The 27,801-nt window shown below is 36.5% G+C and overlaps 3 protein-coding genes and 1 pseudogene across 4 annotated transcripts in view; 2 read left to right on the forward strand and 2 right to left on the reverse strand.

The window, feature by feature from the left end:
- The first annotated feature begins 1,374 nt into the window (after positions 1-1,374).
- Positions 1,375-10,552, forward strand: LOC127963967 (FHF complex subunit HOOK interacting protein 2B-like). 2 transcript variants are annotated; one of them, XM_052564075.1, is made up of 17 exons: positions 1,375-1,561; positions 2,360-2,438; positions 2,610-2,776; positions 2,856-2,960; positions 3,885-4,004; positions 4,121-4,312; positions 5,319-5,515; positions 5,625-5,742; positions 6,445-6,521; positions 6,605-6,797; positions 6,878-7,047; positions 7,126-7,266; positions 7,896-7,986; positions 8,573-8,713; positions 8,984-9,124; positions 9,275-9,375; positions 9,678-10,552. In XM_052564075.1, the coding sequence occupies exons 1-17, from the start codon at positions 1,511-1,513 to the stop codon at positions 9,778-9,780; spliced, it is 2,187 nt and encodes a 728-aa protein (XP_052420035.1). In that variant the 5' UTR covers positions 1,375-1,510; the 3' UTR covers positions 9,781-10,552. The 2 variants fall into 2 exon arrangements, with proteins under 2 accessions (XP_052420035.1, XP_052420036.1); XM_052564076.1 differs by having other exon boundaries at positions 1,517-1,561; positions 2,360-2,448.
- Positions 10,553-11,007: 455 nt separating this feature from the next.
- LOC127963969 (8-oxo-dGDP phosphatase NUDT18-like) lies at positions 11,008-13,037 on the reverse strand. The gene is made up of 3 exons (XM_052564077.1): positions 12,883-13,037; positions 11,785-11,998; positions 11,008-11,686 (listed from the first exon to the last, which is right to left on the reverse strand). The coding sequence occupies exons 1-3, from the start codon at positions 13,024-13,026 to the stop codon at positions 11,061-11,063; spliced, it is 984 nt and encodes a 327-aa protein (XP_052420037.1). The 5' UTR covers positions 13,027-13,037; the 3' UTR covers positions 11,008-11,060.
- Positions 13,038-15,076: 2,039 nt separating this feature from the next.
- On the reverse strand, positions 15,077-17,374 carry LOC127964185 (8-oxo-dGDP phosphatase NUDT18-like; annotated as a pseudogene).
- A 1,595-nt stretch (positions 17,375-18,969) lies between these two features.
- The window catches only part of LOC127963277 (disintegrin and metalloproteinase domain-containing protein 9), a 46,638-nt gene continuing 37,806 nt past the window's right edge, over positions 18,970-27,801 (forward strand). The window contains exons 1-3 of the mRNA XM_052563100.1: positions 18,970-19,372; positions 23,208-23,305; positions 27,573-27,631. Of these exons, the coding sequence (XP_052419060.1) occupies positions 19,291-19,372; positions 23,208-23,305; positions 27,573-27,631 (239 nt within the window). The 5' untranslated portion in view covers positions 18,970-19,290. The remainder of the gene's footprint in view (positions 19,373-23,207; positions 23,306-27,572; positions 27,632-27,801) is intronic.

The following is a 27,801-nucleotide window of genomic DNA, read 5'->3' on the forward strand; positions in this document are numbered from 1 at the left end:
ATAAATACTTATGCTTGAGTGCTTTTAACCTACTTAAGTAGTAGTTACATCTTTATACATAATTTTAAACTGGTGATGGGGTGTGACACGGTGATTGACAACAGAACAGATCTAATCAAACAGATCTAATCAAACGAGCTTTACTGCTTTATAGTAACCCCACCCCACAATGATTGTTAATCACTGTTAACACCTGCTATGAACCAGATGTATGAGTAGATAGAAATCAAATACATATTCAACGTAATTAGGAAAATAAAATGACCAAAGAGTTCAAAATTAAATGATATTCAGTGAAATGCAATAAACTTGGAGCTGAAACTGAATGATTCTTGTGTTGTTGTCTTGATTTAAACACTTTAAACTCATGATTCAGATCCAGTGAGATGTGATGCAGCATCCAAAGACTTCAGTGCATGTTTATATAAACATCAGAATATAGTAGACAGAACACAAACAATGTATTTTCCACAGATTACTGTGGACTGCAGGCCAGTGATCGCTGAGTTCAATGATATGAGAGTCATGGGTCCATATGCAGTAATATATTTATAGGTTAAAGGTTAATGTGAGCTCCAGCGCTTTTTTTTTTTAGGTAAATCTCATTAGTCACAAACTGTTTTTTAATGGTGTAAATGCCAGGAAAATCAATAAAACAGCTTGTAAATGGTAAATTACCATATCAGTTGAAAACATAACATCTACCTCAGAATACCAACAAAATATCTTTGCCAAAATTAATTATTTACATTTTTTTAAAGCGATGAACTTTCACGTAATACCCAACTTTAATCTCATAAATTTGACTTTATTCTTCACATATTATGGCACTAAAACACCACCATATTTACTAATGCAAGTGGCCCAAAACAAAAAAGACAAAAAAATAAAAAATACAATAAAAAATCACTACTGACATTTGTTACAATTAATTTAATTTTGTCCTAGTGTTTAATTGAAGGCTTGGTGTATTCTCAGTGGAAAGGATGGCTACTTTCAATAGTCTTTCAATAAGAGACGATTCAAATGAAGGAAAGAGAATTGAAATGGTGCAGGTGTCACTGAAGCTTGATGTGATACAGTCTTTCCAAATAGCTACCAACCTCACAGTTTTTATTTATTATTTATTTATTTATTTAAATAATTACATAGTTTTAAAATATGATGCAGTTCTATGGCAGCTGAAAAAAAATACATATAGGCTATATTTATTAGTTGTATGGTGTTTATTAAATGTATAGCTTGTTTTATAACATTTTATGCAGTGCAGTTGATAATTTGGGGATATGGGGATAAATTCAAGGTAAATTGAAACTAAAATGTTGAATGTGTGCGCTGTGTCCAGTCTTCTCTGTAGTGTCAGAAGAGGTCAGTGTTTGCTGTCACTCACTATCACTATCGCTCGAGCTGAGCATAAACAATGTTTACACTCTTACACTAGCGCTGTATAACGATATAAAAATGTCTCAGACTTCATGTAGAATTTGATCAGCTCTGCTGGGATCCAGCTATGGACATGTTTAATAAAGTGACAGCTTTTCTGCAGCAGGCCTTGGAAACAGTAAGTAAACACGGACTTTGAATATCTTTAAACTAGCCTGTTAGCTTAGCTTAGCTAATGTAGAACAACTCTCAAAACACGTAACGTTACCTGTTGCACAATTCTGTAAAACTTTATAGAAGTGTTATAGGCTCATTTAACTGCTCTGTATGAACGAAATATACAATTACAGATTGTTAGTGTGTTGTCACGACTTTCAGTACTTTATGTGAAGATATATATATACGGTCTTAGGTTTAGCTTTTGTGCTACAGTAGTTGAACAGTACACTAAACACTAGACTTGCGGTGTTTTTTTTCTTTTTTTTATTGTTTATTAAGGTCATAGATGTGGGATTTTTAAATAGTAAACGATATATGTGAGAGATATACGTTTTTATTGATAACACACTGTTGGGTTTATCATTTGAGAGTATGTTCACGTCTGGACATGTTTCTGACAGGAAGAGAGAAAAATGTGCTCTAACACACACACACACACACACACACACACAGTCATAAAATATGAATACTTAATACATATTAGAAACCTAAATCACACCTAAAATGTCTTGCCTTTATAACAAAATGTATTTTTCCTAATCTTTTGAAAAGTAGTGTGTATATAAAATAAAAACTCATCTTATTTCTTATATATGGATTTAACCTCTTTTTTATGCTTAGTACTCAAAAATACCTTTATGTTTTACAGTGAAGCATTTAGGATTTACAGGAACACAGTGTTTAATGTTCGTATAGAATCAATGAAGTGTAATTTCAGTAAAATAGAAAACTGTTGATTCTGTTCTGACTCTTACAGAGGGAGGTGTCGATAAACCTGCTGGACTCTTTTGTGGATCACTGGAAAGCAGTAACCAACTATTACATCGAAACTACAGGTGAAACTATGTGTGTAAATTCAAGTTAAGCAGTAATTTACCATGCATTTGAGAGTTTATAACACACAAACTGAGTTAAACATTGAATTATGTCATGCATTAGGGAGAAAAAAAAGAGGAACGGTAAAGGAAAAACAAAATTTCAATTGTATGTTTGTCTCATGCATAAAGATGAGTCTCGTCCGGTGAAAAAGACAGACATCCCATGGCGGCTCAAACAGATGCTGGACATCCTGGTGTATGAGGAGACACAGCAAGGAGAGGAAACGGGCCCCTGCATGGAGTACCTGCTCCAGCACAAAATACTAGAGACACTTTGCACGCTGGGAAAAGCACAGGTACAAGAACACGGCCCCAAGACAGAGATTGGAGATATTTAAAGCTGTAACTGAACTGAAATATAGTTTCTTTGTACAGTATCCTCCTGGCATGAGTCAACAAGTGATGCTGTTCTTCTCTAAAGTCCTGAGCCAGATTCAGAAACCTGTGCTGCATTTAATCAACGTCTATCGGCCCGTACAGGTATGACATTATCGCTTGAAAAAGAACTGCAAGAAGAAAAAATTAGTTGTTTTGAAAAAAAAGTATAATAATTATATATGGGTTTGGAACAATAGGTGTTTTTAAAAAACTAAAAACCGTTTTAAAATAATTTAAAATAACTGATATACTAACTGATGTAAGTAAAGTACAAATGCATTCAAAAGATTGGGGTTGATAATATTTTTTATATTTTTTACTATACTATAAAACAGAAAAAAATGTGAAACAACTCTTTTCTGTTTTAATATATTTGAAAATATGATTTATTTCTGTAATCAAAGCTGAATTGTCAGCATCATTACTCCAGTCTTCAGACTGTCACATGATCCTTCAGAAATCATTTTAATGTGCCGATATGTTTTCAAGAAACATTTCTTATCAATGTTGGACACAGTTTTGACATATTTTTGTAGAAATCGTGATACATTTTTTCAGTTCTTCGCGTTAATAGAAAGTTCAAATAAACAGAGTTTATCTGAAATATATTTATATATGTGACCCTGGACCACAAAACCAGTCATAAGGATCAGTTTTTGAAAATTGAGATTTATATATCATCTGAGAGCTGAATGCATAACCTGTTCATTGATGTATGGTTTGTTAGGAAATATTTGGCTTTTAAAGTTGTCCAAATGATGTTCAAAAATTAAGCTTTGATATATTTACAGTAGGAAATTTCTTCATGGAACATGATCTTGAAAATTTGTACACTGTATCATGATTTAGAATTTTATAGCAATGTAGATTTTTAACATTTGGAAAGCATATTCGGTAGAATCATAATTTTTTTATGGCGTGAAGCATGTGTTTTCCATTAATTTGCATGGAAAATTAGTTGCATTCCAATGAATTGTAACTTCAAAATAAAATTATTTTTTTCTTTTTTGTCACTTTCTGTTATAGAAACTTATCCATCTTTGTGGACTCCCTGATTCAAAAACTGAAACGGAGGAGTCTCAGTTTCTGTTTGCTGTTTGCGCTCGTGTCAAAAAAGACCCTTATGTCATCAACTATATCCTCGAGGTACTTTCTTCACTTTTCTTCTGTCATTGCTGCACTGATTGACTGACATTTAAACTCATTTAGAATGTGAAGCTGTAATAAGTGAATAACAAACACACCACATCTCCATCACAAAGATTAGCAAAGACTCTCAGAAGAGGTGCAGCTCTACCTCAGACGAGGCTGTGGAGGAGGGCTGCAGTGGATCCTCCAGTCCTGAGGGGGCTCCCTCGTCCTCCTGCTCGGCCCGCAGCGGAGCTCACCCCTCCAGCCCACCTCAGACAGCCACAGGCATTATCCCTGTACTCATGCACCTGGGGAAGAGTCAGGTGAGTCATTGTGAAGAGATGGAGGATTGAGGATGGCTTGGATGTGCAACTCAACAGAGCTGTTGAGACTTATTCACATCAAGTCTGACCTTTGAAGTTTTAAAGTTAATTTAAATGTACACAGTGCATCCCAAATGAGCTGATTTTATGTGATTTTGTGATTTAGGCATTGTATATGAGTTGCAGTGTATTTCGTTCAAGACTTGTATATATGTAGATAAAAAAATATGTTGCTGAATGTATGTACACCACAATCAAGGAAGGTTATTTTAGTAATGGTTTTCACAAAACTATATGCACATTTGGTGTTTAATTGTTAAACTAAAACAAAGCACTGGCTTAAAAATACATTTTTTAAAATCTTTTTCTTTCAGTTCTACTCTAGACCCTCAAGCTCTTGGTCCATGGTTTATTAAAAAATAATAAAGAATAAAAGTAAAGAATAAAGTATTTAATCTATTTGTATTTATTAATATTCATTTTGTTTGTTAGAGGGTTTACTTTTTCCTTTTTTTTATTTTAGACTTAATGTTATGTACATTTTAATCTTGTATGCTTTTATGCACCATTTTTAAGATTTAGACAACATACAGTAGAGTCACCGAATCTTTACCCAATGTTTCAGTGTAAAATTAGGGTGCCATACACTCTGTGAAGTGGACCCTCAAAATAATGTCTAATTTATGTCTCTCTCTGTTAGAGAAAATGATCCTTGAACCTTGGTTTGGTCAAGAACCCATGTGTTCAATAATCAGTACAATTGTTTGCTGTGTATTTGTAAAAATACAGTTTATAGTTCAGTGATGTGTTGTGCATTAAAGCCAAAGAATTTCACTATCATAATCAAGTATAAAAATGAGAATATGCGACTTGTTGTAGATGGTTTCTGTATTAAATTTAATTTGTGAACTTCTGTGACATTTATTAGATGAACACATGTTTAGTCCAGAGCACTGGAGTTCATAATCATAGTTTTAATGAGACTCTCTGTCCCTCCCGCTCTTAGAAAAGTCGTGTTGCGCTCAGATCCATGGAGAGTCTGCTGCTGCTGGTCAGTTCACCTCAGGAGGACACTGGACATCTGCTGGCTGAGGGAACGCCACTGTGTCATCTACTCGCTCAGAGACTGACTGAACTTTACTGCCTCATACCCTCATCACTCGACCCTGCAGACATTCACAGCTACTCCGGCGCACAGTGGAGGTGTGTGTATGCTATGAACCCATGAAGTGTTTATACTCCCTTTATTTGTGGACATGCTTGTTATCTGGCTATTGTAAATATGAATCCTGAAGATTGTGTTGGTTTACAGGGATCAGTTCACACAGGACAGTACAGAGGAGAGCCAGTCGTTTCCTGGCAGTGAGAACGTCCACAGCTTCTTCTGCTTTTTGGACTACTGCAGTGATCTCACCAAGGAAGCACCAACGGTTTGACAAAATCATTAATTCTGTGTTAATTCATTTTAGTTTGAAAATAATAATAACGTTGAATAAAGTTGACTTTGCTGAGTGTAAGACACTTTTTCAAGTTTCCAGAAATGGCTAATAGTAAGAACACTAGCTTTAAACAACCCCAAAATAACAGAGAATTAGAAGTTATTAAAACCCTTGACGATACTTCCAAATAGACTAATTTAACTCCCCATGAATTCTGGTCCACATTAGCTCATCCTGGTCTTTTTTTCATCCTTTTTATGTATTTGAAGGCTGCTTTTAGTTGTATTTGTTTTTGGTTTTATATTTTGTTTTGTTTTACCTTTTACTTTTTTTGTGATTTGATTTAGAGTTTTTTCATGTTTTTTGTTTTTAGGTTTGAAGGTTGTTTTAAGTTGTGTTTGTTTACATTTTTGCTTAATTATTTTGTTTTAGTTTTTTGTTTTTGTGATGTTTAAAGGCTGTTTTAAAGAAGTTGTATTTGTTAGTTTTTTTACTTTTTAAAAAAAGAAAATCTTTTTTTTTTGTCATTTTGTTGTCATCTTAGTTTTGTTAATGTGATGTTTGAAGATTGTTTTTTTTAAGTTGTATTTGTTTTTTATGTACTTTTTAATAATTAAGATTTGTGGTATAAAAATTGTCATAATGATTATAAACATATTCCACATTATTATGCATATTTATGTTTTCCTGTAGGTTCTTGGTGTTAAAATGGCCAGAGCAATTCACCTTCAGTTGCTTGAAGGAGTCATTCAGCCTCATCTGCTTGAGATGTTAGTAGAAAACATGAATCAGAATTGTGAGCTTGCAGCGATACAGGAAGAGTAATGCTCATTTTAAAACTGTGTTTGTCCAGGTCAGAGGTCGGTATCCTGGTGCACACCGCTCTGCTGTCCTGTTCTGTCCGTCACATACGTTCTCCTGCGCTCCTGGAGGAACTGGTTCAGTTTCTGCTGGGCAGCGACACACATTGTGAACAGCGACAGGACACACATACACACCTTCTACGTTACCGCCTTATCGAACACTGCAACCACATCTCAGACGAGGTAACTGGGCTAAATGATTGATACTTTTTCACTGTTGAGAGCATCACTGTGTGTTAACTGATTATTTTGCCTTTTGTTAGATCAGTATCACAACGTTACGTCTCTTTGAGGAGCTTCTACAGAAGCCCAGCAAGAGCATCTTAACCAATCTGGTGCTGCGTAACCTTGAGAAGCGCAGCTACAGGCTGCCCGGGTCAGGGGTCACGGACGAGAGACATGGAGTCGAGAGTGATGTCCTGGAAGAGTCTGAGTGAGCAGAGACTGGACACAGATTCTCTTACTGCTCACAGTGGCTTATCATTGATCTTTCATTGTGTTTCTCTATCAGGGGGCTGGAAGAGGATCCCTTCTTCACAGACATGTATGAAGACAGTGGGCTCGGAGGCCAGGAGCCTCTTCTGTCTCTGCCCAGTGTCAGAGAGAGACGTAATCCCAGTGCGCACACACAAGTTGCTGACATCGTCAATAGGTATCTTTCTTTGGTTTGTAATACAGAACAGATTTTTTAAAAGTTCATAGTAGCATCCTTACTGTACTGCACTTACAGGACTGTGGAAAAGTGTTTGTGCCCTGTCTGGTTTCTGTATTTTTCCGTATTGTTACACTAAAGTTCAGCCGATCTTCAACCAAAACCTGTGATTTTCATTAATGAATAGTTTTGCATGCATTGAATTTATTAAAAGAAATGTGTAATTTTACAAAATGCTTCTATTTCAAATAAATGCTGTTGTTTTAAGCATTCTGTTTATCAAAGAATGAAAATTGTAAAAAGTTTACTACATACATAAGACACACACGCTGTATATACGTGTGCTTATATGTATGTGTATATGTATACAGTATATATGTACACACACACACACACACACACACACACACACTCACACACACACACATATATTTGTGTGTGTGTACATATACATATATATTTTTGTTAGGTATTACACTACATTCTTGGCCAATATGACACAGATATCGACACATTCCCGTATCTTTGGTTAAATATCATAGTCATTGTTATTTGGTCTTGACTATATGTGTGATGTTGGTTTATTGCTAGTCCATACGTTGATTCTAATTTGTTTTTAATTTTATTAGCTTCTTGTGTTTAGTGCCACAAGAAGCAAAAACATCCCATCTGGTGCAGGAAGCAGGATATGACACGTATGTTCACGATGCACACAAGCTGGTGAGTTGACACACTGAAAACAAAAAACTAAATAAAAGCCAGTGTTTTTGTTACATACTCCGCTAATGTGTTGGTAACACTTTAGAATAAGGTTCCATTAGTTAATGTTAGTTAACTACTTTCGTTAACATGAACTAAGCAAGAACAATCCTTCTACAGCATTTATAAGTCTTAGTTCATGTTAATTTCAACATTTACTAATGCATTATTTAAATCAAAAGTTGTGCTTGTTAACATTAGTTAATGCACTGTGAATTACCCTGAACTAACAATGAATAACTGTATTTTCATTAACTAACATTAACGAAGATGAATAAATACAGTAATAAATGTATTATTCATTGTTTGTTCATGTTAATTAATACATTAACTAACATTAACGAAGATATTATTCATTGTTTGTTCATGTTAATTAATACATTAACTAACATTAACTAATGGAACTTTATTCTGAAGTGTTACCAATGTGTGTTACTGTGTAGTTTTACTTCATGCAATCAGTTAAGCCTCATGCACAGAGACTGTCAGCTGTGATTAAAAACTCAAATATTCTGCCACTGAAACCGTCCTCTCTTCCTCTCACTAGTTAAAAGAATGTATGGCTCTTTCACGGGACTGGAACTGGCCAGATTCTGCCAAAACCACTGAAACCAACCCCGCTACAGACTTCTATGAAGGGCACTTCCTGCAGATCCTGTTTGACCGGATTGCACGCATACTAGAGCAGGTAGAGTAGTACACCAAAACAGATTTTCATTTTATATAGTTTAATTTTGCTTTCAGTACTGCATGCAGAATAGTAAAACGTTCAAAATTATGACGTTTTGTCAAAAATGGCTAAAAAGCGTTCAAAATGTTTGATAGCTTATCTTAACACTTCTTAGGACCTTTAAATGAAATGTATAGTCATTAACATAATAATTATAATTTTGTTCAACAAACTATTTCCGTTCTTTTATTTTTTTCCACTGTATTTCTCAATGTTTCCCTCTGCCAGCCGTATGAGCTGAATCTTCAGGTGACGTCAGTCCTGTCCAAGTTAGCAGTGTTTCCTCACCCTCACCTGCACGAGTACCTGCTGGACCCGTACATCAGCCTGAGCCCTGGAGCCCGGTCGCTCTTCTCCACTCTAGTCAGGGTGAGATAAAGCTGCCCGTGTGTGAGAGAAATCATCATGTTGTTATGAATGAAAGCTGCTTGGCCAATGTATCCGATGCAGGCTTTGTGAATGGAGTAGCCCTGTCTGCCTCATTTATCAGGAAAACATGAGAATTGTGTTCTCCTGCAGGTGATCGGAGAATTAATGCAGAGGATCCAACACATCCACAGTGTGACAGACAAACTGATGCTGATCAGGAGACAGCTGATGGGACTGGAGGAGGAGACAATGTAAGACATGCCTCTTGACTTGGGAAAAATGTAAAAAAAAAAAAGTGTTCTAACATCAGCTCAAAATTTTAAGCAGATTTGGTATTCTCCGAATGTGCCCACCATACACTTCAAAATATTCTAATAGATCTGTAAACTCAAATCTACGCAGACTGGCTCTGACTTTTGACAACTAGCATTGACTTGAAGAAATCTGGGATTCCATCCTTAATTACAACAACATTGTGTTGACAACAATACTTAATGTGGAAATGTCAGGCTGATTAAATGTTTTGACATTTCTTGTCTGTTCTCTCTGTCAGGGTGGATCATGTGACCCTGTTGAAGGGTGTGATCGTTCTGGAGGAGTTCTGCAAGGAACTGGCTGCTATAGCATTTGTCAAACTCCCCATAGAAGAGCAGTGAACTCATGATGCTGAAACCAAAGACAATACGACGGATCAGCATCCAACAACATCTGCTGGAGGACTCCATCACTGGCACAAAGTGGATTTGCACAGAACTGAGTTAAGTGGCAGTATGTATAGATATACAAGTCACTGTTGTCAGGGAGGGGTCGAGCTGTCTGATGACAGTTTTGCTCAATTTAAAATATTTATAAAATCCAGACTGGATTTCACAATGACTGTGTGATGTATGAACAAAGTCGCTTTTTCTCCACAGCTGCACATCTTTCTGTATAATTACATTTCACTTTGTGTGGAAGCAATAGAAAAAAAACTGTCTCTTGCACACTATTTAAATTTTATACTATATTCTATATTTTATAGAAGTTTTAGACCCAATCAGTAAGTTCCCTCTGTTAATGTTTTTTTTTTTTTTGCATTCAGATATATATGCTATTGAAAACCTGATTTCAGATCACAATTCTTACACTATCAATTTTAGGCAATTGTACATCCCCTCTTCAGCTTTTCTATCTGAATAACTGGAGTTTAGTATATCATAATGGTGTGTAAAGTAATGTTATTTATCTTTAATTGACTTTCTGAAGCCTGTGAATAATCAGTGTTGTTGTATATTTCTGTTTGGTCTGTGAGGATGTGATTTGCTATTGGCCGGTACTCACAACAGATCTTTATTTTCTATAGAGGTCTGGCAACTGCACGCAATACATGCTTAATTCTGTTGTCACAGCAATCAATTAAACTATTCATGCAGATTTCAGTGCATCAAATTTCTCTGTGGTCTCAACTCTTTTAAATGCAGTCGGGATACAGAAACTAAATATGGCTTCATGAAGAGTTTTGCTGCACAAGGTAGTTTTGAATTTGTGAAACAAAAATAAAACTTATGATAATACGAATGTATTGAAAACCATCAATATGAGGCTCCATGTGATACTGATTCTGCAACGTTTTTCTTATTTTCAAGTAATTCATAATAGTGAAACTGGATATTAATTAAAAAAATAAATCATTAATTAATTCTTCTGTGCCATTGTTATAGTTGCACTGTGGATGCCTCTATTCTTTTAGATTTAGAATTAAACTCATTTTGAAAACTATATCGTTACCGTTATAATTATTGTACTTGGTGTAAGCCGTCAGCATTAATGCTGAAAGGGACAGTTTGAGGTAAAGCTGCTGGAATAAAACCGTAGCCAGATCAGAAATAAACTTCACAGCACCATGAGTGTTAAACGTCTTCAGTAAAGAATCCATGAGAAGCTGCTGTGTTCCCATTCATATGCTCTGAACAGGCAGGACAGAGCCTTCCTCGATCTTCTGCAGGATCTCAGTCCTCAGGCTCTGATTGGTCACCTCATGCCATCTGAACCCAGCATCCTCTGGTTTGGGTGGACTGCTGAGACTGATTTCCTCCTCTTCCTCGTTATACTCCAGCAGCACAAGAGTGTTCAAACAGACTCCATCGGTTTGGCCGGGAGCTCTCCCGTTGTGCTGCACTCCCAGAATCCCACAGGTGTTCACGCTTAGCTGCTCATACCTGGAGGGCATGCAATACTTAACCAGCTGTTTTGCTGTGAATGTGAGAGTTTGTGCTTCGACGGAGGCTGCAACAGGAAGTTGGGTGTCTTTACTCAGCAAAAGCCATATGCGTTCTTCCTCACCGTTTTCAGGGTTAGCGTCGCTGGAGGTGAATGCGAGAAGAAGCCTTTGGCAGACGACGTCGCAGGGAAAGTCGACAGGCTGTAACTCTGAGAACCAGGGACTTTGGCGATATCTTATCCCAGCATCAATGAGGGTGAGAATGTCAAGTTTACGGATATTCTTAGGCAGAGTTTCGCGATCGTACCACTGAGCTTGCAGCGAGTCAGCGTTTGCTTCTTCTGGTGTCTTCAGAGAGCCCCCTGGTGGATGGAAGAACAGTGAGAGAACCACTGAGCAACTGTGTGACAATTATATAACTACATTAACAAGCAAGTTATAGAACCTTTACATATCTAACCTGTTTTCTCTGCTAGAAAAGCAAAGCGGATCCAGCTTGGCCCTTTTTCTTGGATCTGCAGCAGTGTGATTGGCTGACAGTCTATTCCCGCCTCCTCCTGCACCTCTCTCTTTAGGGCTTCTTCAATACTTTCACCATCTTCTATACGACCTGCAGGGAGATACCATGAACCAAGACACACTGCCTTTGCCTCCTGAATCATCAGCACCTCGTTCTGTCAAACAAAGACACATATGCACAACTTAAAGCTTACTAGTAAAATACATAAATAGTTAAAGTGGTTAAAAAATAATCAGAGTGAATAGACAAATAAATAACGTCATCATTTTTTAATAGTTAATGATAAATTTTTCTAGTTTGTTGTGACAGTAATATAAAACTTCACATTACATAGCCAGAGCGACTTTTCTCTGATGTAACATATGTAATTTTCTGTAAAATCTAGGCTCACTGACAGTTCTGCAATATAAATGATTATTATAAGTTTATTAAAGTGTAAGACATGGCTTAGTTACATGGTGTTGCTTTAAAGACAGGCATTTTACATTATTGAGAAAACATCTTTGCATGGATGTAAGAACATATATGTACATGTACATGTATTTTGACTTTTATGAGCTCCTAGCCATAAATATTAATATTATTCTGCACCTAAAACTTTTGGAATAACAAGGTTTATTAATTACTATGTATGTGATTATTGCAAATAAAGGATTTAAAATTTTGTAATGTATTTATCACATGTATTTTTAAGAAGTTTAATGACAGAGTCTTAAGTTAATCAGCTCTAAACCAACTAACAGAAATATGTTCTAAAAGGTCTAAAATCTGTTAAATATCTTAAATTGTTGTTCTTTCTTATGCGAGAGGTAACGTTCTATCTTATCATTATGCAAACCTGAAACATCTGAAAAGCAGATAACATTCAACCAACGTTCTGTTGATGTTACCGGGAGAACGTTCGTTTATAACCTTGCCAGAACGTTAGCCAAACTTCTGAGACCGTTCTGTTAGCAATGAAAACCGATTTTTTTTGTGGATGCTTTCATACGACGTTTTCCAAGCAAAGAATGTACTATGTAGCGATTCTGACCGTACCTTAGAGTTGAAGATGAGCGCACAGACAGCAAAGCATGTGTTTTTGCGTGTGACTGGCTTCTTGTGTTCAGGATCGAAGTGGAGCTCGGTCACTTCCAGTCCCTCTCCCTTCAGAAGCATCTCCACCGTCTCCTCCAGGGACATGATGAAACAGACTCTCTAAACATATGTAGAAATAATGTCTATCAATAATGTGTATCGTTAACTAGGCATACTGTACATTTATGAAATGCTACTGGTTAAGGGATTTTTTTTTTTTTTCAAACAACCTGTCCGACCTGTTCATGTAATAATCGCACACAACTTACAAATAATGTATGAATAAAAGTCAAAACCGAGAAAATTATGTTTAGAGGATTTGATGTCGATTGTTTCATCAGCATTTATTATAATTATTTAATTAAGATAAACCAAGTGCGGTGGCATGACACCCGCGAAGCAAACAGGTTTATTCAGAATGAAAACAAACGCGTATTTTACTTCTATCTCATTTAATTCTGTAGAAATTACAGCAAAGTAAATAAAAGACTTGCCTGATGATCGATATGATAGTCTCAGTTTCTCGCGCGCATCGAGGACACCGACATCACCATAATGAGGATAAGACTTTCTCTTTCGACTTCACCTGATGCCTGTTTCCGGGTTTTCCAACACATGAACCACAATAACTACATTCATCAAACAAAAGCCGCTATGATTTCTTGCCAAATCTATCTGGATAATCTTGGAAAGCACAGTTGCAGGCTGTGAAAATTCAAATGTTCTCTCTTGTAACAAACTGATTTAACTAGAATTAAAACTCCCATCAAAGTTACTGTTAGGCTATTTGTTATAAAATATACAGCAGGATTGGTCATATATAGCATAAAGCAAAGATTTTAATAATATTTTTTTTCCCGAAATAGTGGTTAAGACACTCGGGCGTTTTGGAAAACTATTTTAAGATAAATATACTTTAAATAAAAAATGTAAACGCCTGAAAGTGTTTCAAGTAGCTCAACCACTTTCCAAGCAGCAGGCAAACAAACCATGTAAGATCCTTTCCTCGTGCACATTATCAGAAAGAACTGATTGATTTTTGAATTGATGATGTAACATAGAACTGCTTATATAACTGATTTGATAAAACAATAACCAAACTGGCTGACATGGAGCAGGTAAAGCTCTTTTCTCAGAGGTAACTATTCATCCACACTGCTCCTTAAAACAGTAATATCTTTAATGTGAAAAGTGAAAATATTTACAGTACTAGTTATCTATGTTATATGCAAATATAAAAAAAAATAAACATAGAAACAGTTCTTTGGTGCTGAAATACGCAACAAAGATGGACTTAAAGGGTTGTCTTACAGGTTTGGAACGACATGTGTGTGAGTTATTAATGACATAATTTTCATTTTTCGGTGAACTAACCCTTTAAGATATAAAGGGTTGCTTAACTCATATCACATATTAAATCATAATTTACCTTCATCAAACATATACACCCACGTATCAAGACTTGAAGAGTTCATTTACAACAACAGATAACTCTTTTTATAAATTTTCTAAAATCATGATTTTTTTTTAATCCTGCATTTTATCAATCAAAACTGCAGTTGGTTTGTTTTTATTTAATAATAATACTAACTAAACAATACCGCTAACACAATAAAAACATAACATAAAAAAACATTATTTATGAAAATTTGTAAAAAACGGAGTTATCAGTTTTTGCAAACAAACTCTTCACTTTTTCCTAACAGCATCCATTTCCATTGTGGTATTCACATAAATGATTGAGGTGAAGTGCTATGCAGTGCTGTGTGTTGTGTGTTTTGGGGTACAGCTTGTCCCTGGAGCAGAACCCTAATAGGTACATGTTAATACCCATACGTACCCTTAAGGTACTAATATGTCCTTTTAGGGTTCTGCTCCACCCAAAAGGTAAAATTCTGTCCCCTTATTTTTTTAGTGCTATATTCCCTGCCTAAGTATAAGTATAACGGTGTATGGCCACTGAACATGCTTTAGACATGCTGAGCCTTGGTGCTCATGTGGAAGATACAGGTTCAGTTCTGGTTCTGATCCTCTATCACGGTGGCAGAGCATCATTATAGACTGTGAACAGGCAGAACAGGCTCTTCTTCAATCCTCTGTATTATCTTTGCCCTCAGGCTGTGATTGGTCACCTCATGCTTCTGTAAGCGTCACCCTACAATGTTGGTGGGCTGCTGATTTCAGTCCCATCCTCAGAAAGCGTGTTAAAGCAGATCCCATCTGTTTTTCCTAAAATTCTCCCATTGTACTGCAATCCCAGAATGCCATGTGTGTGAAAATGCATGGATGACGAAGGCACGCACTCCTTGACCAGTCTGTGTGCAGCTCATGGGATTGTGTCGAATGTATTAACTGACACTGCTATAGGAAGACACAAGTGGTGCTCATCGCTGTCTGTTACCATTGCTGGAGATGAATGTGAGGAAAAGTCTTTGGCAGATAACATGACAAGGGAAGTCAACAGGCTGTAACTTAGGGAACCTGGGATTTTGGCAATATTTTATCCCAGCATCAATGAGGGGCAGTATGTCAGGTGTGTGAAAAGGAAGTGGGGACCCACCACTGAGCTTGAATTGATTCAGAATCTGCTTCTGCTGTTGTCTTCAGAGAGCCTCCTGGTGGCACAATATCATAAAATATTTTTTTTTCCTTGTTGAAAAGTACTTGCTTTATAAATTACTTAACTGGATAACTACTGAACATTTTACCTTTTAGAAAAAAAAGGTGTCGGCTAATTACAAACTTAAAAGTAGAGATCAAATCGGGGTTGCATGATTTTGAAAAAAGTTTACTCTTCACAAAAAACTTAAATCGTTACATAATCAGAGTTTTATTAAAAAAAATAAAAAAATCTTTTCACTCAAGTTTCCATAGGCCATTTCCCCATAATTCAATATGATTATAAAATATTAATAATTAAAAATGTTGTTCAATATATTAAACATAATAAATATGTAATTAATTAAATAATTCTACTCTACTGTTAAATAAAAAAAAAACAACAACAACAACAAAAAAAACATTCAGTGCCACACTAGCATATAATTAACACATTATATATCACATATTGCTTTGCCCTAAAATCAGACACTGATTCAAACCTCAGCATGGAAGACTAACTAACTAAGTGAACCCACTTTGGTCCTTGTTGTTGAAGCAGCAGCAGTGTGATTGGCTGGCTGCCTCCTCCTTGACCTCCCTCTGCAGCACCTCTAGAATGCTTTCACGCTCCTCCAAGCGTCCCGCAGAGAGATACCATCTGCCCTCACACTCTCTCTTTGCCTCCTGAACCATTAACACCTCATCATGAAACAATTGTATGACACATTTTTTTTTTTTTTTACATTTATGTTCGTATTTTCAGATCTATCCTGGAAAGCCAAAAAAAAAAAAAAAAGATCTTTCAATATCTGGATCATGTCAAAGATGACCAAAAGGGTTTCTGTCAAATAAAATGTCCTGAGTGTTTGGAGATTTTTTTTTTTTAGATATTTTTTTAACTGGCTTTTGTGAAGTGTAAGATAAACCCCCTTTAATAGTATGCTACCAAACTTTTTTTTGCCAGTGAAGAGAGAGACTGTCATGCTCCCAATCACATTCTATAGCTCATTAGTGGAAATAATTAAGATACATTTAGAGGGCTGTCTGTAATAAATGTTTAATATTTCTGCCATTGAATCCATGCTGGAGCTTTCACTATACAACATAATGAATATGATTATCAAACAGTGGCTGTTTCAGATACAGTGACTGCCTACAGAGACAGAACCAAAGCCTGGTGCCATTGAAGAACCTTTTAAAGTTCCACAAAACAATGTTCTTTTTTTATTTCTTTATTAATCTAAGTAAAGAAATCACAGACTAATACACCGATCTGCAAAACATCTGCTGATGGATTTCATAACTGGGATTATAAACATATTTGGAATTTATAAACTTACAAAAACACGTCCATTATAAAAAACTGAACTTAAAAATGAACACAGGAGTACCGCAAGGTTCCATTCTTGTGCCCTTGCTTTTTACATTGTATATTAATGATTTGCCAGACTCATGTCCCACAGCAGGATTTCAAATGTACGTGGATGATGCAGTGGTTTATGTGCGAGGAAGAAGTGTGCAGTTTCTAATGAACTTACAAAACAACTGCAAAATGTAACGGTGTGGTTTCAAAATGCAGGTCTGACATTGAATGTTAAAAAGACTATGTCTATTTGCTTTGCCTCCAGATTTAAGTCCATACCAGATTAACTAAATTTATGGATAAATGGGCAAAAGATCCAGCAGGTCTCAGAAGTCAAATACCTGGGCCTTGTACTTGAAATTTGACAGTCATATTAAAAAAATATGTTGAGTTGCCAAAGCAAGTTTTTTTTTTACATTAAGACTAATCAGCGACTGCCTACCGTTTCATGCTGCTCACACTTTCATGCATGCCATGATCTTCTCGCATGGTCACAAGCTACTGTCACTACACTTAAGCCAGTTCAAATGATTTATAACAGAGCTGTTAAAATCTTAGATAGGAAACCCATTAGGTTACATCCTTGTATTAGTCTAAGGAAGTTAAATATTTTATCTTTTGCAAATTATTAAATTCTTTATTAAATTCTCTTTGTTGAAACTGATGCATAAATGTTTAAATCAGATTCCGAGATGCAATACTTTGTTTGGACAATCAGTTTTCTCTGTACAAGGCACAAAGGTCTGGAATTTTTTGACCACTGAACTTAAAGGAGAATCAAACTGTGTCGTTTTTAAACACAAACTCAAAGACACTTTAATCAGAAGTCAAATATGTGATTTTGATTGCTTTGACAGCTTTGTTGATATTGTTTTATATTGTATTATTTTGTTTAATTTAACTGTGTATTGTTTAATTTTTGTAAAGGCTCATTACTAGGGACGGACATTAAGAATTAGCTTCGGCTAAAATGTTGTAGTATGTAACATGTGTTTATGTGACATACTTTTCCCTATTCAAATAAAAAATTAATTATATTATTATATTACATGCAGAGCATTTGGGTCCTATAATTAACACCTCTGTTTTTTCAGAATTTAGCAGTAAGAAATTACTCTTCATACAGTTTTTTATATCGACTATGCATTCCATTAGTTTTTCAAAGTTGGTGTGTTTCACTGGGCTGGGAAGAAATATAGAGCTGAGTATCATCAGCATAACAATGAAAGCTAACACCATATTTCCTGATGATATCTCCCAAGGGTAAAATAAAAAACGTGAAGAGTAGCGGACCTAGTACTGAGCCTTGAGGTACTCCATACTGCACTTGTGATCGATATGATACCTCTTCATTCACTGCTACGAATTGATGGCGGTCTTATAAGTACGATTTAACCCATGCTAATGCACTTCCATTATTGCCAACAAAGTGTTAAAGTCTTTGAGATTCGAGATTGGTCTATAATTAACTAGTTCTTTGGGGTCAAGTTGTGTGTTTTTTTTTTTTTTTTTTATGAGAGGCTTAATAACAGCCAGTTTGAAGGTTTTAGGGACATATCCTAATGACAAAGTAAAGTCATCCAAGATAATTACGCTCTACTATTAAAATCTAATTTAGACATGTACAATCTTTGAAAAGCATCAGTTGTTGGAGGTCTCCCAATAACACGATGCACTCTTTTGAGGGGTCGAGTCGAACTATTTTACTTGTAGTTTTGTTTAGTTCCTTAACAGTTCACTCTCATTTTTTCTTCGCTTCCTTGGTGACAATTAATAGAATACTTTGACTTAACTACAAATAAACGATAGTTGTTTCAATAGGGGAAAACGTCGTAGTTAAGTTTGATTAGTACACAGTGAGCTAAATGTGTAGTTTTTAGGCTATCACTAACTAAAAAGCATAAAAACCAGTCTAGTGCACTACTTTAAAAGGCGATTTTTGTTTTCCTTCCCTTAGTACCTTCTTTTGCTAGCGACCGAGAGTTATTAAAAAGCACATGTGGATCGGTGTTCTGGTGGTTTGTATTGTCACAGCAGTACAAAGTAAAGGGTTAAAAGGCAGTCTGTTTGGTGGCGCATGCTCAGTCTCGCGCTCTACAGTCGGGGCGCATTGAGCGAGTCATCTAATCCAGAGATTTACAACAGACAACTGAAACTGCACCATTAGCTGCCATACAAACACATACGGATAACTCCACAACAAACTTATTACACGAGGATAAAGTGTAGCAAAATAACCAGGTAGCTGAAAAATGTGCGGAATATTTTAATTTATTTCTCCACGGGAACGTTATGTGGAGAGAGGGCTTATTGCCATTGCCTGGAGGACAACGCCTGGATAAGGAAGAGAGGACAACATTTGACGTGACTTTGGGACGGCGGTTTGTTCGGGATACTTCACAGACATGCTGAATGCAGTTTGCTGTCGTCTCGCTCAAGGCTTCTTTATGTGTCTGATGCTGCACGCGCTCATCGACTGCACTGGAGGTGAGAGACCACACCTGATGTCCACAACTCTTCACACTGCTGGCTCTTTGATACAAGATATTTTTGTTCACTTAAAATAACACTAGGATATAGGGACCAATATGGCAAGCCGTCTTAACGTCTTCCTTAAAACGAAATAGCTGCTATTATGTTACTAGCACGTTCTAAGTAGTAGTAAAAAGTAATATATATAGGCTATATATTTGTTTCATTACTAACTTTCCATTAGATACCAGAATTTGTTCCAATTACTAGTATCTATTCATTTAGTCAATATTATCTAAGTATTTAATAATTCGTAACAAAATATCTTTGCTGGAACCTGGTAACAAACTGTAAAATGTTGCCATTGAATTCTATTATTAGTAGAATCTGTAGTCAGCTGCTCACTTCCAACTGGTATTGTTTCAGATGTTACTGCTAGCTGTTTTAGATTAACTGTCAACTGTTTATTTACCTGCTAGTATCAGTTTCAGGTTTCCCAGTTGACACTAGGAACTACACTTCTTGCGTGTTCCAGTTTTGCTAGCAACATTTATTTTTTATTTTTTATTTTACTACCACAATCTTTTTTTTGCTGTTGTTGTTGTTTAACTGTAAAGTAATAATTCTGAGTAGCTGTTAGATGTAGCTGACTGTGATTTTGGTGATGTGATGCAGAAAACGTGGACAGAATCCAATCATAAAAATTTAATTTACAGTAAAGTGCGGAATATCACAGAATTTGGCAAATTTTAAAGGAATAACTCAAAAGTGGGGCTGTCCTCATCATTAATTGCATATGGACCATTGTTTAGGAATATAAAGGTGCAAAAATATTACTACTGACATTTTAGCTTCGTGTACTTCATTTCCAGAGCTGGTCTGAGGTCCGCTTCAAAGCATTTCAGAATTTCATTTGATAATCTTTTTTTGTCATATCATGCACACACACAAATTCCTCAAAGATCTTCACAACCACCTGTCAAAATGTAACATTTAAGAAATTTGTATTGAATGAAAAAAAAAGAACATAATACTTTTAATAATATATTTCCCAGGGCCTTGGGTGGGTATGTTGGAGGGGATTTGGGGAACAAAATAAAGCTGATCGAGCCCTATATAAATGACAGGTAAAACTTAACTGTAGTGAGATAAAAGTTACTAGAAACACATTCATGTCTTACTAATTACCTTGCTGTCCACATTGTATCTTAAATACTGGTAAAACTGGAATAAAAACCTCTAACTATTGGGTTAGTTATTAACAACTAATTACTGGTGTGTAATGAATAGTTACTGTCACAATTGCAAAGAGTTAATGCAGTGTTAGCAACAAATGCAGATCCACAGAAGTTGATGGCAAAAATGAGCAGTTAGTGACTAGTAACAATACAACAGTATATTAACAAATGACTGATATGTGATGAATATATTATTGTAACCTATTTAATGGATACTCTTTACTTTTGTAATAAATATTAGTATCAAGTGTATACTTTCATTAAATGTTGAGAAACCTGCGAGTCACTGTTGGATTATTTGTGATTACAAATTTTGGACTAGTAACATATAAGTGCAGTTCAGTTTCAAAGATTAAATGATAAAAAAGCTTGCCATAGACCTTATTCTCTTATTGGTTTACGTTGTTTGAGTTTGAGCCTTTCAGAGCAAAGCTGTACTCTTGTCTGTCCTATAGAGAGATTTGATTTTGATAGGAAACAATATCATGTCTTGTCTATATACCTTCTCCTCTGCCTCGCCTGGCTGTGTGAAGGTTTAAGAAGCTTAAGCAGTTCAATAATAGCGTAATTTGTTTAAAGAAGTTTAAAGAAATGAATTAAATTATTTCTCATTGTTCATGTTACCTAATGTAGTTAATTACAAATGAAAGAATTTAGTGAAATGTTACCAAAACAAGTCTTGAGTGACACGTAGCTAGTACAGCAGGAAAATGTAGTTTAAAAAAATGGTAATGCTTTATTTCAAGGACCAGCTATTACTATTAGCTAGTTACTTATTAGCATGCATATTACTAGCATATTGGCTGTTTTTTAGTAGGCCTACTTATTACTAGGCACGTTCAACCTAAAATGCCTAAACTTTACAACTAACTTACTAACTATTAGTAAGCAGCAAATTAGAAGTTTATTGAAGGAAAACCAGTCCTGTGAGTGGCAGTTGTGTGGAAGAAAATGGCTTGTTGATGTAAGAGGACAGAGGAGAATGGGCAGAGGTTAGAGATGATAGAAGGCAACAGAAACTCACATAACCACTCGTTAAAAACAAGGTATGCAGAAAATCATCTCTGAACACACAATACATTGAACCCTGAAGCAGATGGGCTACAGCCGCAGAAGACTACACAGGGTGCTGCTCCTGTCAGATGAGAACAGGAAACAGAGGCTACAAGTCTGACCAAAATTGGACAATAGAAGATTGGAAAAACGTTGCCTGGTCTAATGAGTCTCAATTTCTGCTGTGACATTCAGATGGTAGAGTCAGAATTTGGTGTAAAGAACATGAAAGCATGGATCCATCCTGCCTTGTCTCAATGGTTCAGGCTGGTGGTGGTGGTGTAATGGTGTGGGAGATGTTTTCTTGGCACACTTTGGGCCCCTTGGTTCCAACTGAGGAGCATTCGAATGCCACAGCCTAAATGAGTGTTGTTGCTGACCATGTCCATCCCTTTATGACTACAGTGTACCCATCTTCTGATGGCTACTTCCAATAGGGTAATGCACGATGACTCAAAGCTCAAATCATCTCAGACTGGTTTCTTGAACATGACAATGAGTTCACTTTACTCAAATGGCCTCTACAGTCACCACATCTCAATCCAGTAGAGCAGCTTTGGGATGTGGTGGAACGGGAGATTCACATCTTGGATGTGCAGCCGACAAATCTGCAGCAACTGCGTGATGATTTCATGTCAATATAGACCAAAATCTCTCTGAGGAATGTTTCCAACACCTTGTTGAATCTATGCCACGAAGAATTAAAGCAGTTCTGAAGGCAAAAGGGGGTCCAACCCAGTACTAGCAAGTTATACCTAATAAAGTGGCCATTGAGTGTAAATATAATATTCTCAAAAATTCAGCACATTATTTTATAAGTTTTCATGGCACACATACATGATAAATGAAAGATGTGGTGACAGCGCAGCACTGGTCTGATGGAGCATGTGACAGTTCTGTCCACACTGACTACATTTAGCTCTGTGTAATACGTGTACTGAAAGTCGAGTTAATGACTGCTTACTTACATATACACGTATTTTAGTATTTAAGGTATAGAAACGGAAAGGATCCTACACTAGCGCTAACACACATGCTATTAGAGAAACGGAGGGTGTGTTCTGATCTGAGAATGATGCGAATGTCTGAAGGACATCAAGATAAATCTGAGATTTACAGTGAATGTTCAGTGAAGAGACCAAGCAAGCAAGCATTATGAATTGTTCTGTCTGGTCTGCGCTTCATTCTTTTCGGGAAAGCAGCACAGGAAGTCTAATCCAGCTTGTTGCGTGATGACTCAGGAGCGGGTGGGATGCCTTTCCTTCCTGAGGTCTTGATACCCGTGGCAGCACAGCACTATTTCCACCTACAGGAAACACTTGGCACTTGATTGCCAACCAGTCAATTGTATTATCTAATTACCCATGATGATCACAATAGCAGTGAAATATAAACATGTTTTGTTGCAGTGGGAGAAATAATAGAGAGAAATAGATGGAGAAATGAATGGCATTGCCTGTAGATCCAGTCAGTGCCAGATATTGAAGTCTCACCGTTTTCCTGCATAGCTTGTATAATTCATTGTGTGTGTATTGTGACGGGACGGTCTCTGTTCATAGGCTCAGTAAGCCAGCAGACGTCCCAGCTCTCCTCGTATGAGGTGACGGTACCGAGACGCATCAGCAGACAGAGGAGAAACCAGGCCAGTGCAGATAAGGTAAACAATCCCCCTCTCACACACACATTTGCTTTTTAATCACACGCGTTCAGTATTTGGAAAATCAATTACATTTATAGTAAAAACAAGGTGAAGTTTGGGCTTTTAAAAGTAGAGAAAGTATTTGATTATTGACTCTCTGGTATGACTGTTATTTTATTGTTTAGTTCTAGAAAATTATTGAAAAATAGTTACAAAAATTCAATTCTTAAATACAATAATTCAATGCTCATCGTCCATAATCAATATGTTTATTATCTCTGAATTAACAATGTATTAACTGATTGATTTTTGGCTGCATAAAGCCAAGAATGTCAAAGTGGTACAACTTTCCTGATGTCGCAATGTAAAAAAAAGAAAAAAAAAAGAAAATAAATTCATTATTAGAAGGATGAAATTCTTGGAAAGAACTTGCATTATTATATTTTAGAGAAAAACTGTGTTCTGAACCACAAAAATATAAACCACGTTCATATTTTGCACATGTTTTGTGCAGCTTGTCAGTGCACAATGGTTCGGTGTAGTTACTGCTCCATGTGATTTACTGCTGATTACAGAACCTGCTTTAATGCTTTTTTTAGCCCTATTGAAATCACATCATATGACTACTTCAATGGTTTGTTTTCATGAGCTCCACTCACTACCATTAGTTCTGTGGACAGGATCTTTAGCATGTCCCTCTCATTCTCTCTATGTCCTCTTTTCCGTTAATTGTGACCTGTCAGTGATTTTGTATATGCTCATATCTACATCAGTGGTGTTTCAAAGATAGTGCCACAGGAACCATCTGGCCAGCACACATGCCCAGCAGCGTGGGCGCAGTTATTAAAAGTCTGCTTCTGCCAGGAGCTCGCCGAGAGATGCACGGCACAAACACACACACAACGCTCGTATCACCTCTGTGTCATTGAGAAACAGTGGGCCGCTCAGAGTTTGATAGATGACAGAGGGTTTTGGAAAACCCAGTGTTGCAGAAGAAGAAACATTTAGTTGATTAAAAAAAAAAAACGAATCAACATTATCCATTTTACGACATTTTCATGAACAACATTTGTTTGTAACAGAACATTTAAAAAGGCAACTTTTGTTCACTTTATCTTGAATTCCCCTTATGTTATTAACTTATTAATAAGTCATTGTTTTCTTTTTTATTATTATTTGGTGAAAAACAAAAGGACATCTTAGGCAGAACATCCAACCAGTTTTCCAGAAATAACCAAAAAGGAGTGGGAAAAATGCACAAAAAACTGAAGCCATATGATAGCTTCATGCAAACAGACAAAATTGAAGTTTTTATTCACTGTTTTTTCCATAAAGTGACTCTCGTTACTCTTGTATTTCAAAAGTTTGTTTTTCACAATATTCCATTTCATAATCATATTTAGTTTAAAGGAACACTCCACCGTTTTTTGAAATAGGGCTTATTCACATTATTTCCTACATTTAGATAGGTGGGCAAATGCATTTTTGTGTCAGTGCATGCATTGTTTTAGTTTGACTGGGTCGGCGTTAGCTTAGCTTAGCACAATGAATGGAATCCTTTGTTGCCAGCTAGCATGGCCGGAGTAAAAGTGATCAAAAAAATAAAAAAAAACACCTAATTACTTCTTGTGGCCTGCGTATTCACAACGAGTACAAATAGCGATCCAGATTAACACTAGGCGATTTCCTAGGCAGATATTGACTTGGGACTATATTATGGGGAAGCACAGAAGAAAGCACTGCTACTTCGGCGCAGAGAATCACGCAACACATGAAAACATCAACTCTATGTGAATACAGGTATAATATGGGTCGATCTATACATGCGTCATGATTAAAATAATCACTTACTCTGTGGACAGCTGTCCATTTGGTCCATTCGGCGTGGGGCGTTTTTTCCAGTTCACTTTGTCACACCGGAAAAAAAAATCGAGTACTGCAGAATGGATCAGCGCCGTGAAATCCTCTGTAGATGTGACACAACTTCGGGCACGCTCATCTTGATCTGACGTGTTGAGCCTGGTCATCAATGGCAAAAACATGTCCCACTCTCTACAGCACAGACACTCTATTCCTACTCCTGTCGTTCTATTTCCAAAGCACGCAGCTCGTCTTCTGTAAACTCTGGTTCAAATAGGTATGGTTCTGGTTCTTGACTGTCTGAGAAGTCACCCTCTTCGTCTCTCTCAAAATCAGCCATGTTCATCGCCATTCGTGTACTGTAAGGAAAATAGCCAGGCAGCTACTATTCACGCCGGTATGTTGACGGAAGTCGTGGGATTTCATGTGTTGCGTGATTCTCTGCGCCGAAGTAGCAGTGCTTCGCCTAAGCAGCAGTGCTTCGCCTGTGCTTCCCCATAATATAGTCCCAAGTCAATATCTGCCTAGGAAATCGCCTAGTGTTAATCTGGATCGCTATTTGTACTCGTTGTGAATACGCAGGCCACAAGAAGTAATTAGGTGGGTTTTTTTTATTTTTTTGATCACTTTTACTCAGGCCATGCTAGCTGGCAACAAAGGATTCCATTCATTGTGCTAAGCTAAGCTAACGCCGACCCAGTCAAACTAAAACAATGCATGCACTGACACAAAAATGCATTTGCCCACCTATCTAAATGTAGGAAATAATGTGAATAAGCCCTATTTCAAAAAACGGTGGAGTGTTCCTTTAAGGAGAGACAAAGAGCAAAAGGAAATGTCACAGAACATGTGCGTGTGTTTAGGCAGGTGAAAAACTGGGTAAAAAAAAATAATATTCTGTCACACCCACACACTATAGCCACCACTTCCTGGAAGCAATCTGTTTCCCCTCATATTATTTTAACCCATATTAATTAAATACACTAAACATGAACATTAAATTTCATTAAAGGGACACTAAGCAGGAATTACTCCCATCTAGTGGTGAAATTGTATTTTGCATTCAAACTAATTTTGCTCGCCAGAGCCTCGCTTTTTCAAATGCGCGTTGCATCTACGGTAGGCGATATGTACCAAAAAGCTTTGACGGGATGTCTTCTAATAGCACTTCGTCGAGTTTTCCTTCAGGTGAACAGGTGTGTTATTTCAAACAAACTGCAACATGACAACTAACAAACGAATGTTACAGTATGAATTACTGACTGTGGAAAACATGAAATATTGTAATTAGTAGTTATGTCTAATTTATTCGTTATATTTTCTGAATTATATGCATTGTTAGATATAAAAAAATATTATAATATAGACTGTAACACTGACTTACCTGTCGAGAAGAAAACTGGCCACTTCAGCGTCTCTTTTGAAATCTTTATCCAGCATTAGCTCTTTCCACCTAGAAAAAGCTTCCCCGACATTAACTCTTGTTTTCTGTAATCTACGGTCACGTTTCCTTTTACGTTCTATTTTTGACTGTTTTGGCGACGATGTTTTCTTCTCCTGTGGCGCGGCATATGTATGGTCCATAATAAGAATGCAATCCAAACTTTTAAACTTGCCGGTGCAGTTTCAAGCGCCTCTCACTGCTCTGCACCTGCGTTTCTGGCTCTGACCGAAAACGCGTTGTGGAAACGCGTTGGCTTAGTACTTTTTGTCCCTCTCTGCTATTATAGTTTTGCAAGATGGCGGAACTACATGGAAGCCTCCGTAGACCTACCCGTCCCATGTATATAAAGATAATAAATTCTTCATTTACAAGGATTAGTTTAAACATTGGCATAGGTATTTGTACACCATTGAGGGCATATTTATGAATAAAAATATTGATTTTAGATAATAAAATACCTAAAAAGTTACTTATTGTCCCTTTAAGAGTCTATTAATGGTGTGTCTCCATTCTCAAACAAATGAAGACATTCTAGCTTTATTAGAATGCAATGCTTATTGCAATAGAAAACACTGTAACGGTTTCCAGTGATAACGAAATACATTTGTCTGCTGTGGTGCAAATTTTACTTATGCCTATTAATAAGGAAGGGTGGGGGCAAAATTGTTTTGCCTATGTCACGATAAGAGTTAAATCCGGCCTTGCGAATGTCTATTTTTACCTAGAATTTAACAAGGGGTATTCATAGAAATACAAACTTAACAAAATGTACTTTTTTGTTTGGTTTCATCAGAAACGTACTAAGTTTGAAATGAGTCATCTTTGATGGGAAAGAGAGACCACTTACTGTAGGAAGGGAAGCAGGACGGGGGAAGTCAAAATATATTTGACTCCTTTCACATCCTCTTTATGCTGCTTGTTTTCTTAACCTGTAAATGAGTAATGGTTTGATGGTTTATCATTTTTTTTTTTATTTTTTAGGTGTCATACATAATCCAAGCTCAAGGAAAAGAACATGTCGTCCTCCTGGAGAGAAATGAGTGAGTATTTTCCTTCAGCTGCGCTCACTCTCTCCCCTAAAGTCAATACACTTGGCCAAAAACTGTTTATGTTTGATCTGTACAGATGGGGAAAAGCGAGAACAAATGTAGACCGTGTTTACAATGTTAAATCTCGTGGCCAGAATTGTGCTTTTCACAACAGAAATGAT

The sequence above is a fragment of the Carassius gibelio genome, chromosome B8 (genome assembly GCF_023724105.1).
Source record: "Carassius gibelio isolate Cgi1373 ecotype wild population from Czech Republic chromosome B8, carGib1.2-hapl.c, whole genome shotgun sequence".
Classification (NCBI taxonomy): Eukaryota; Metazoa; Chordata; class Actinopteri; order Cypriniformes; family Cyprinidae; genus Carassius; species Carassius gibelio.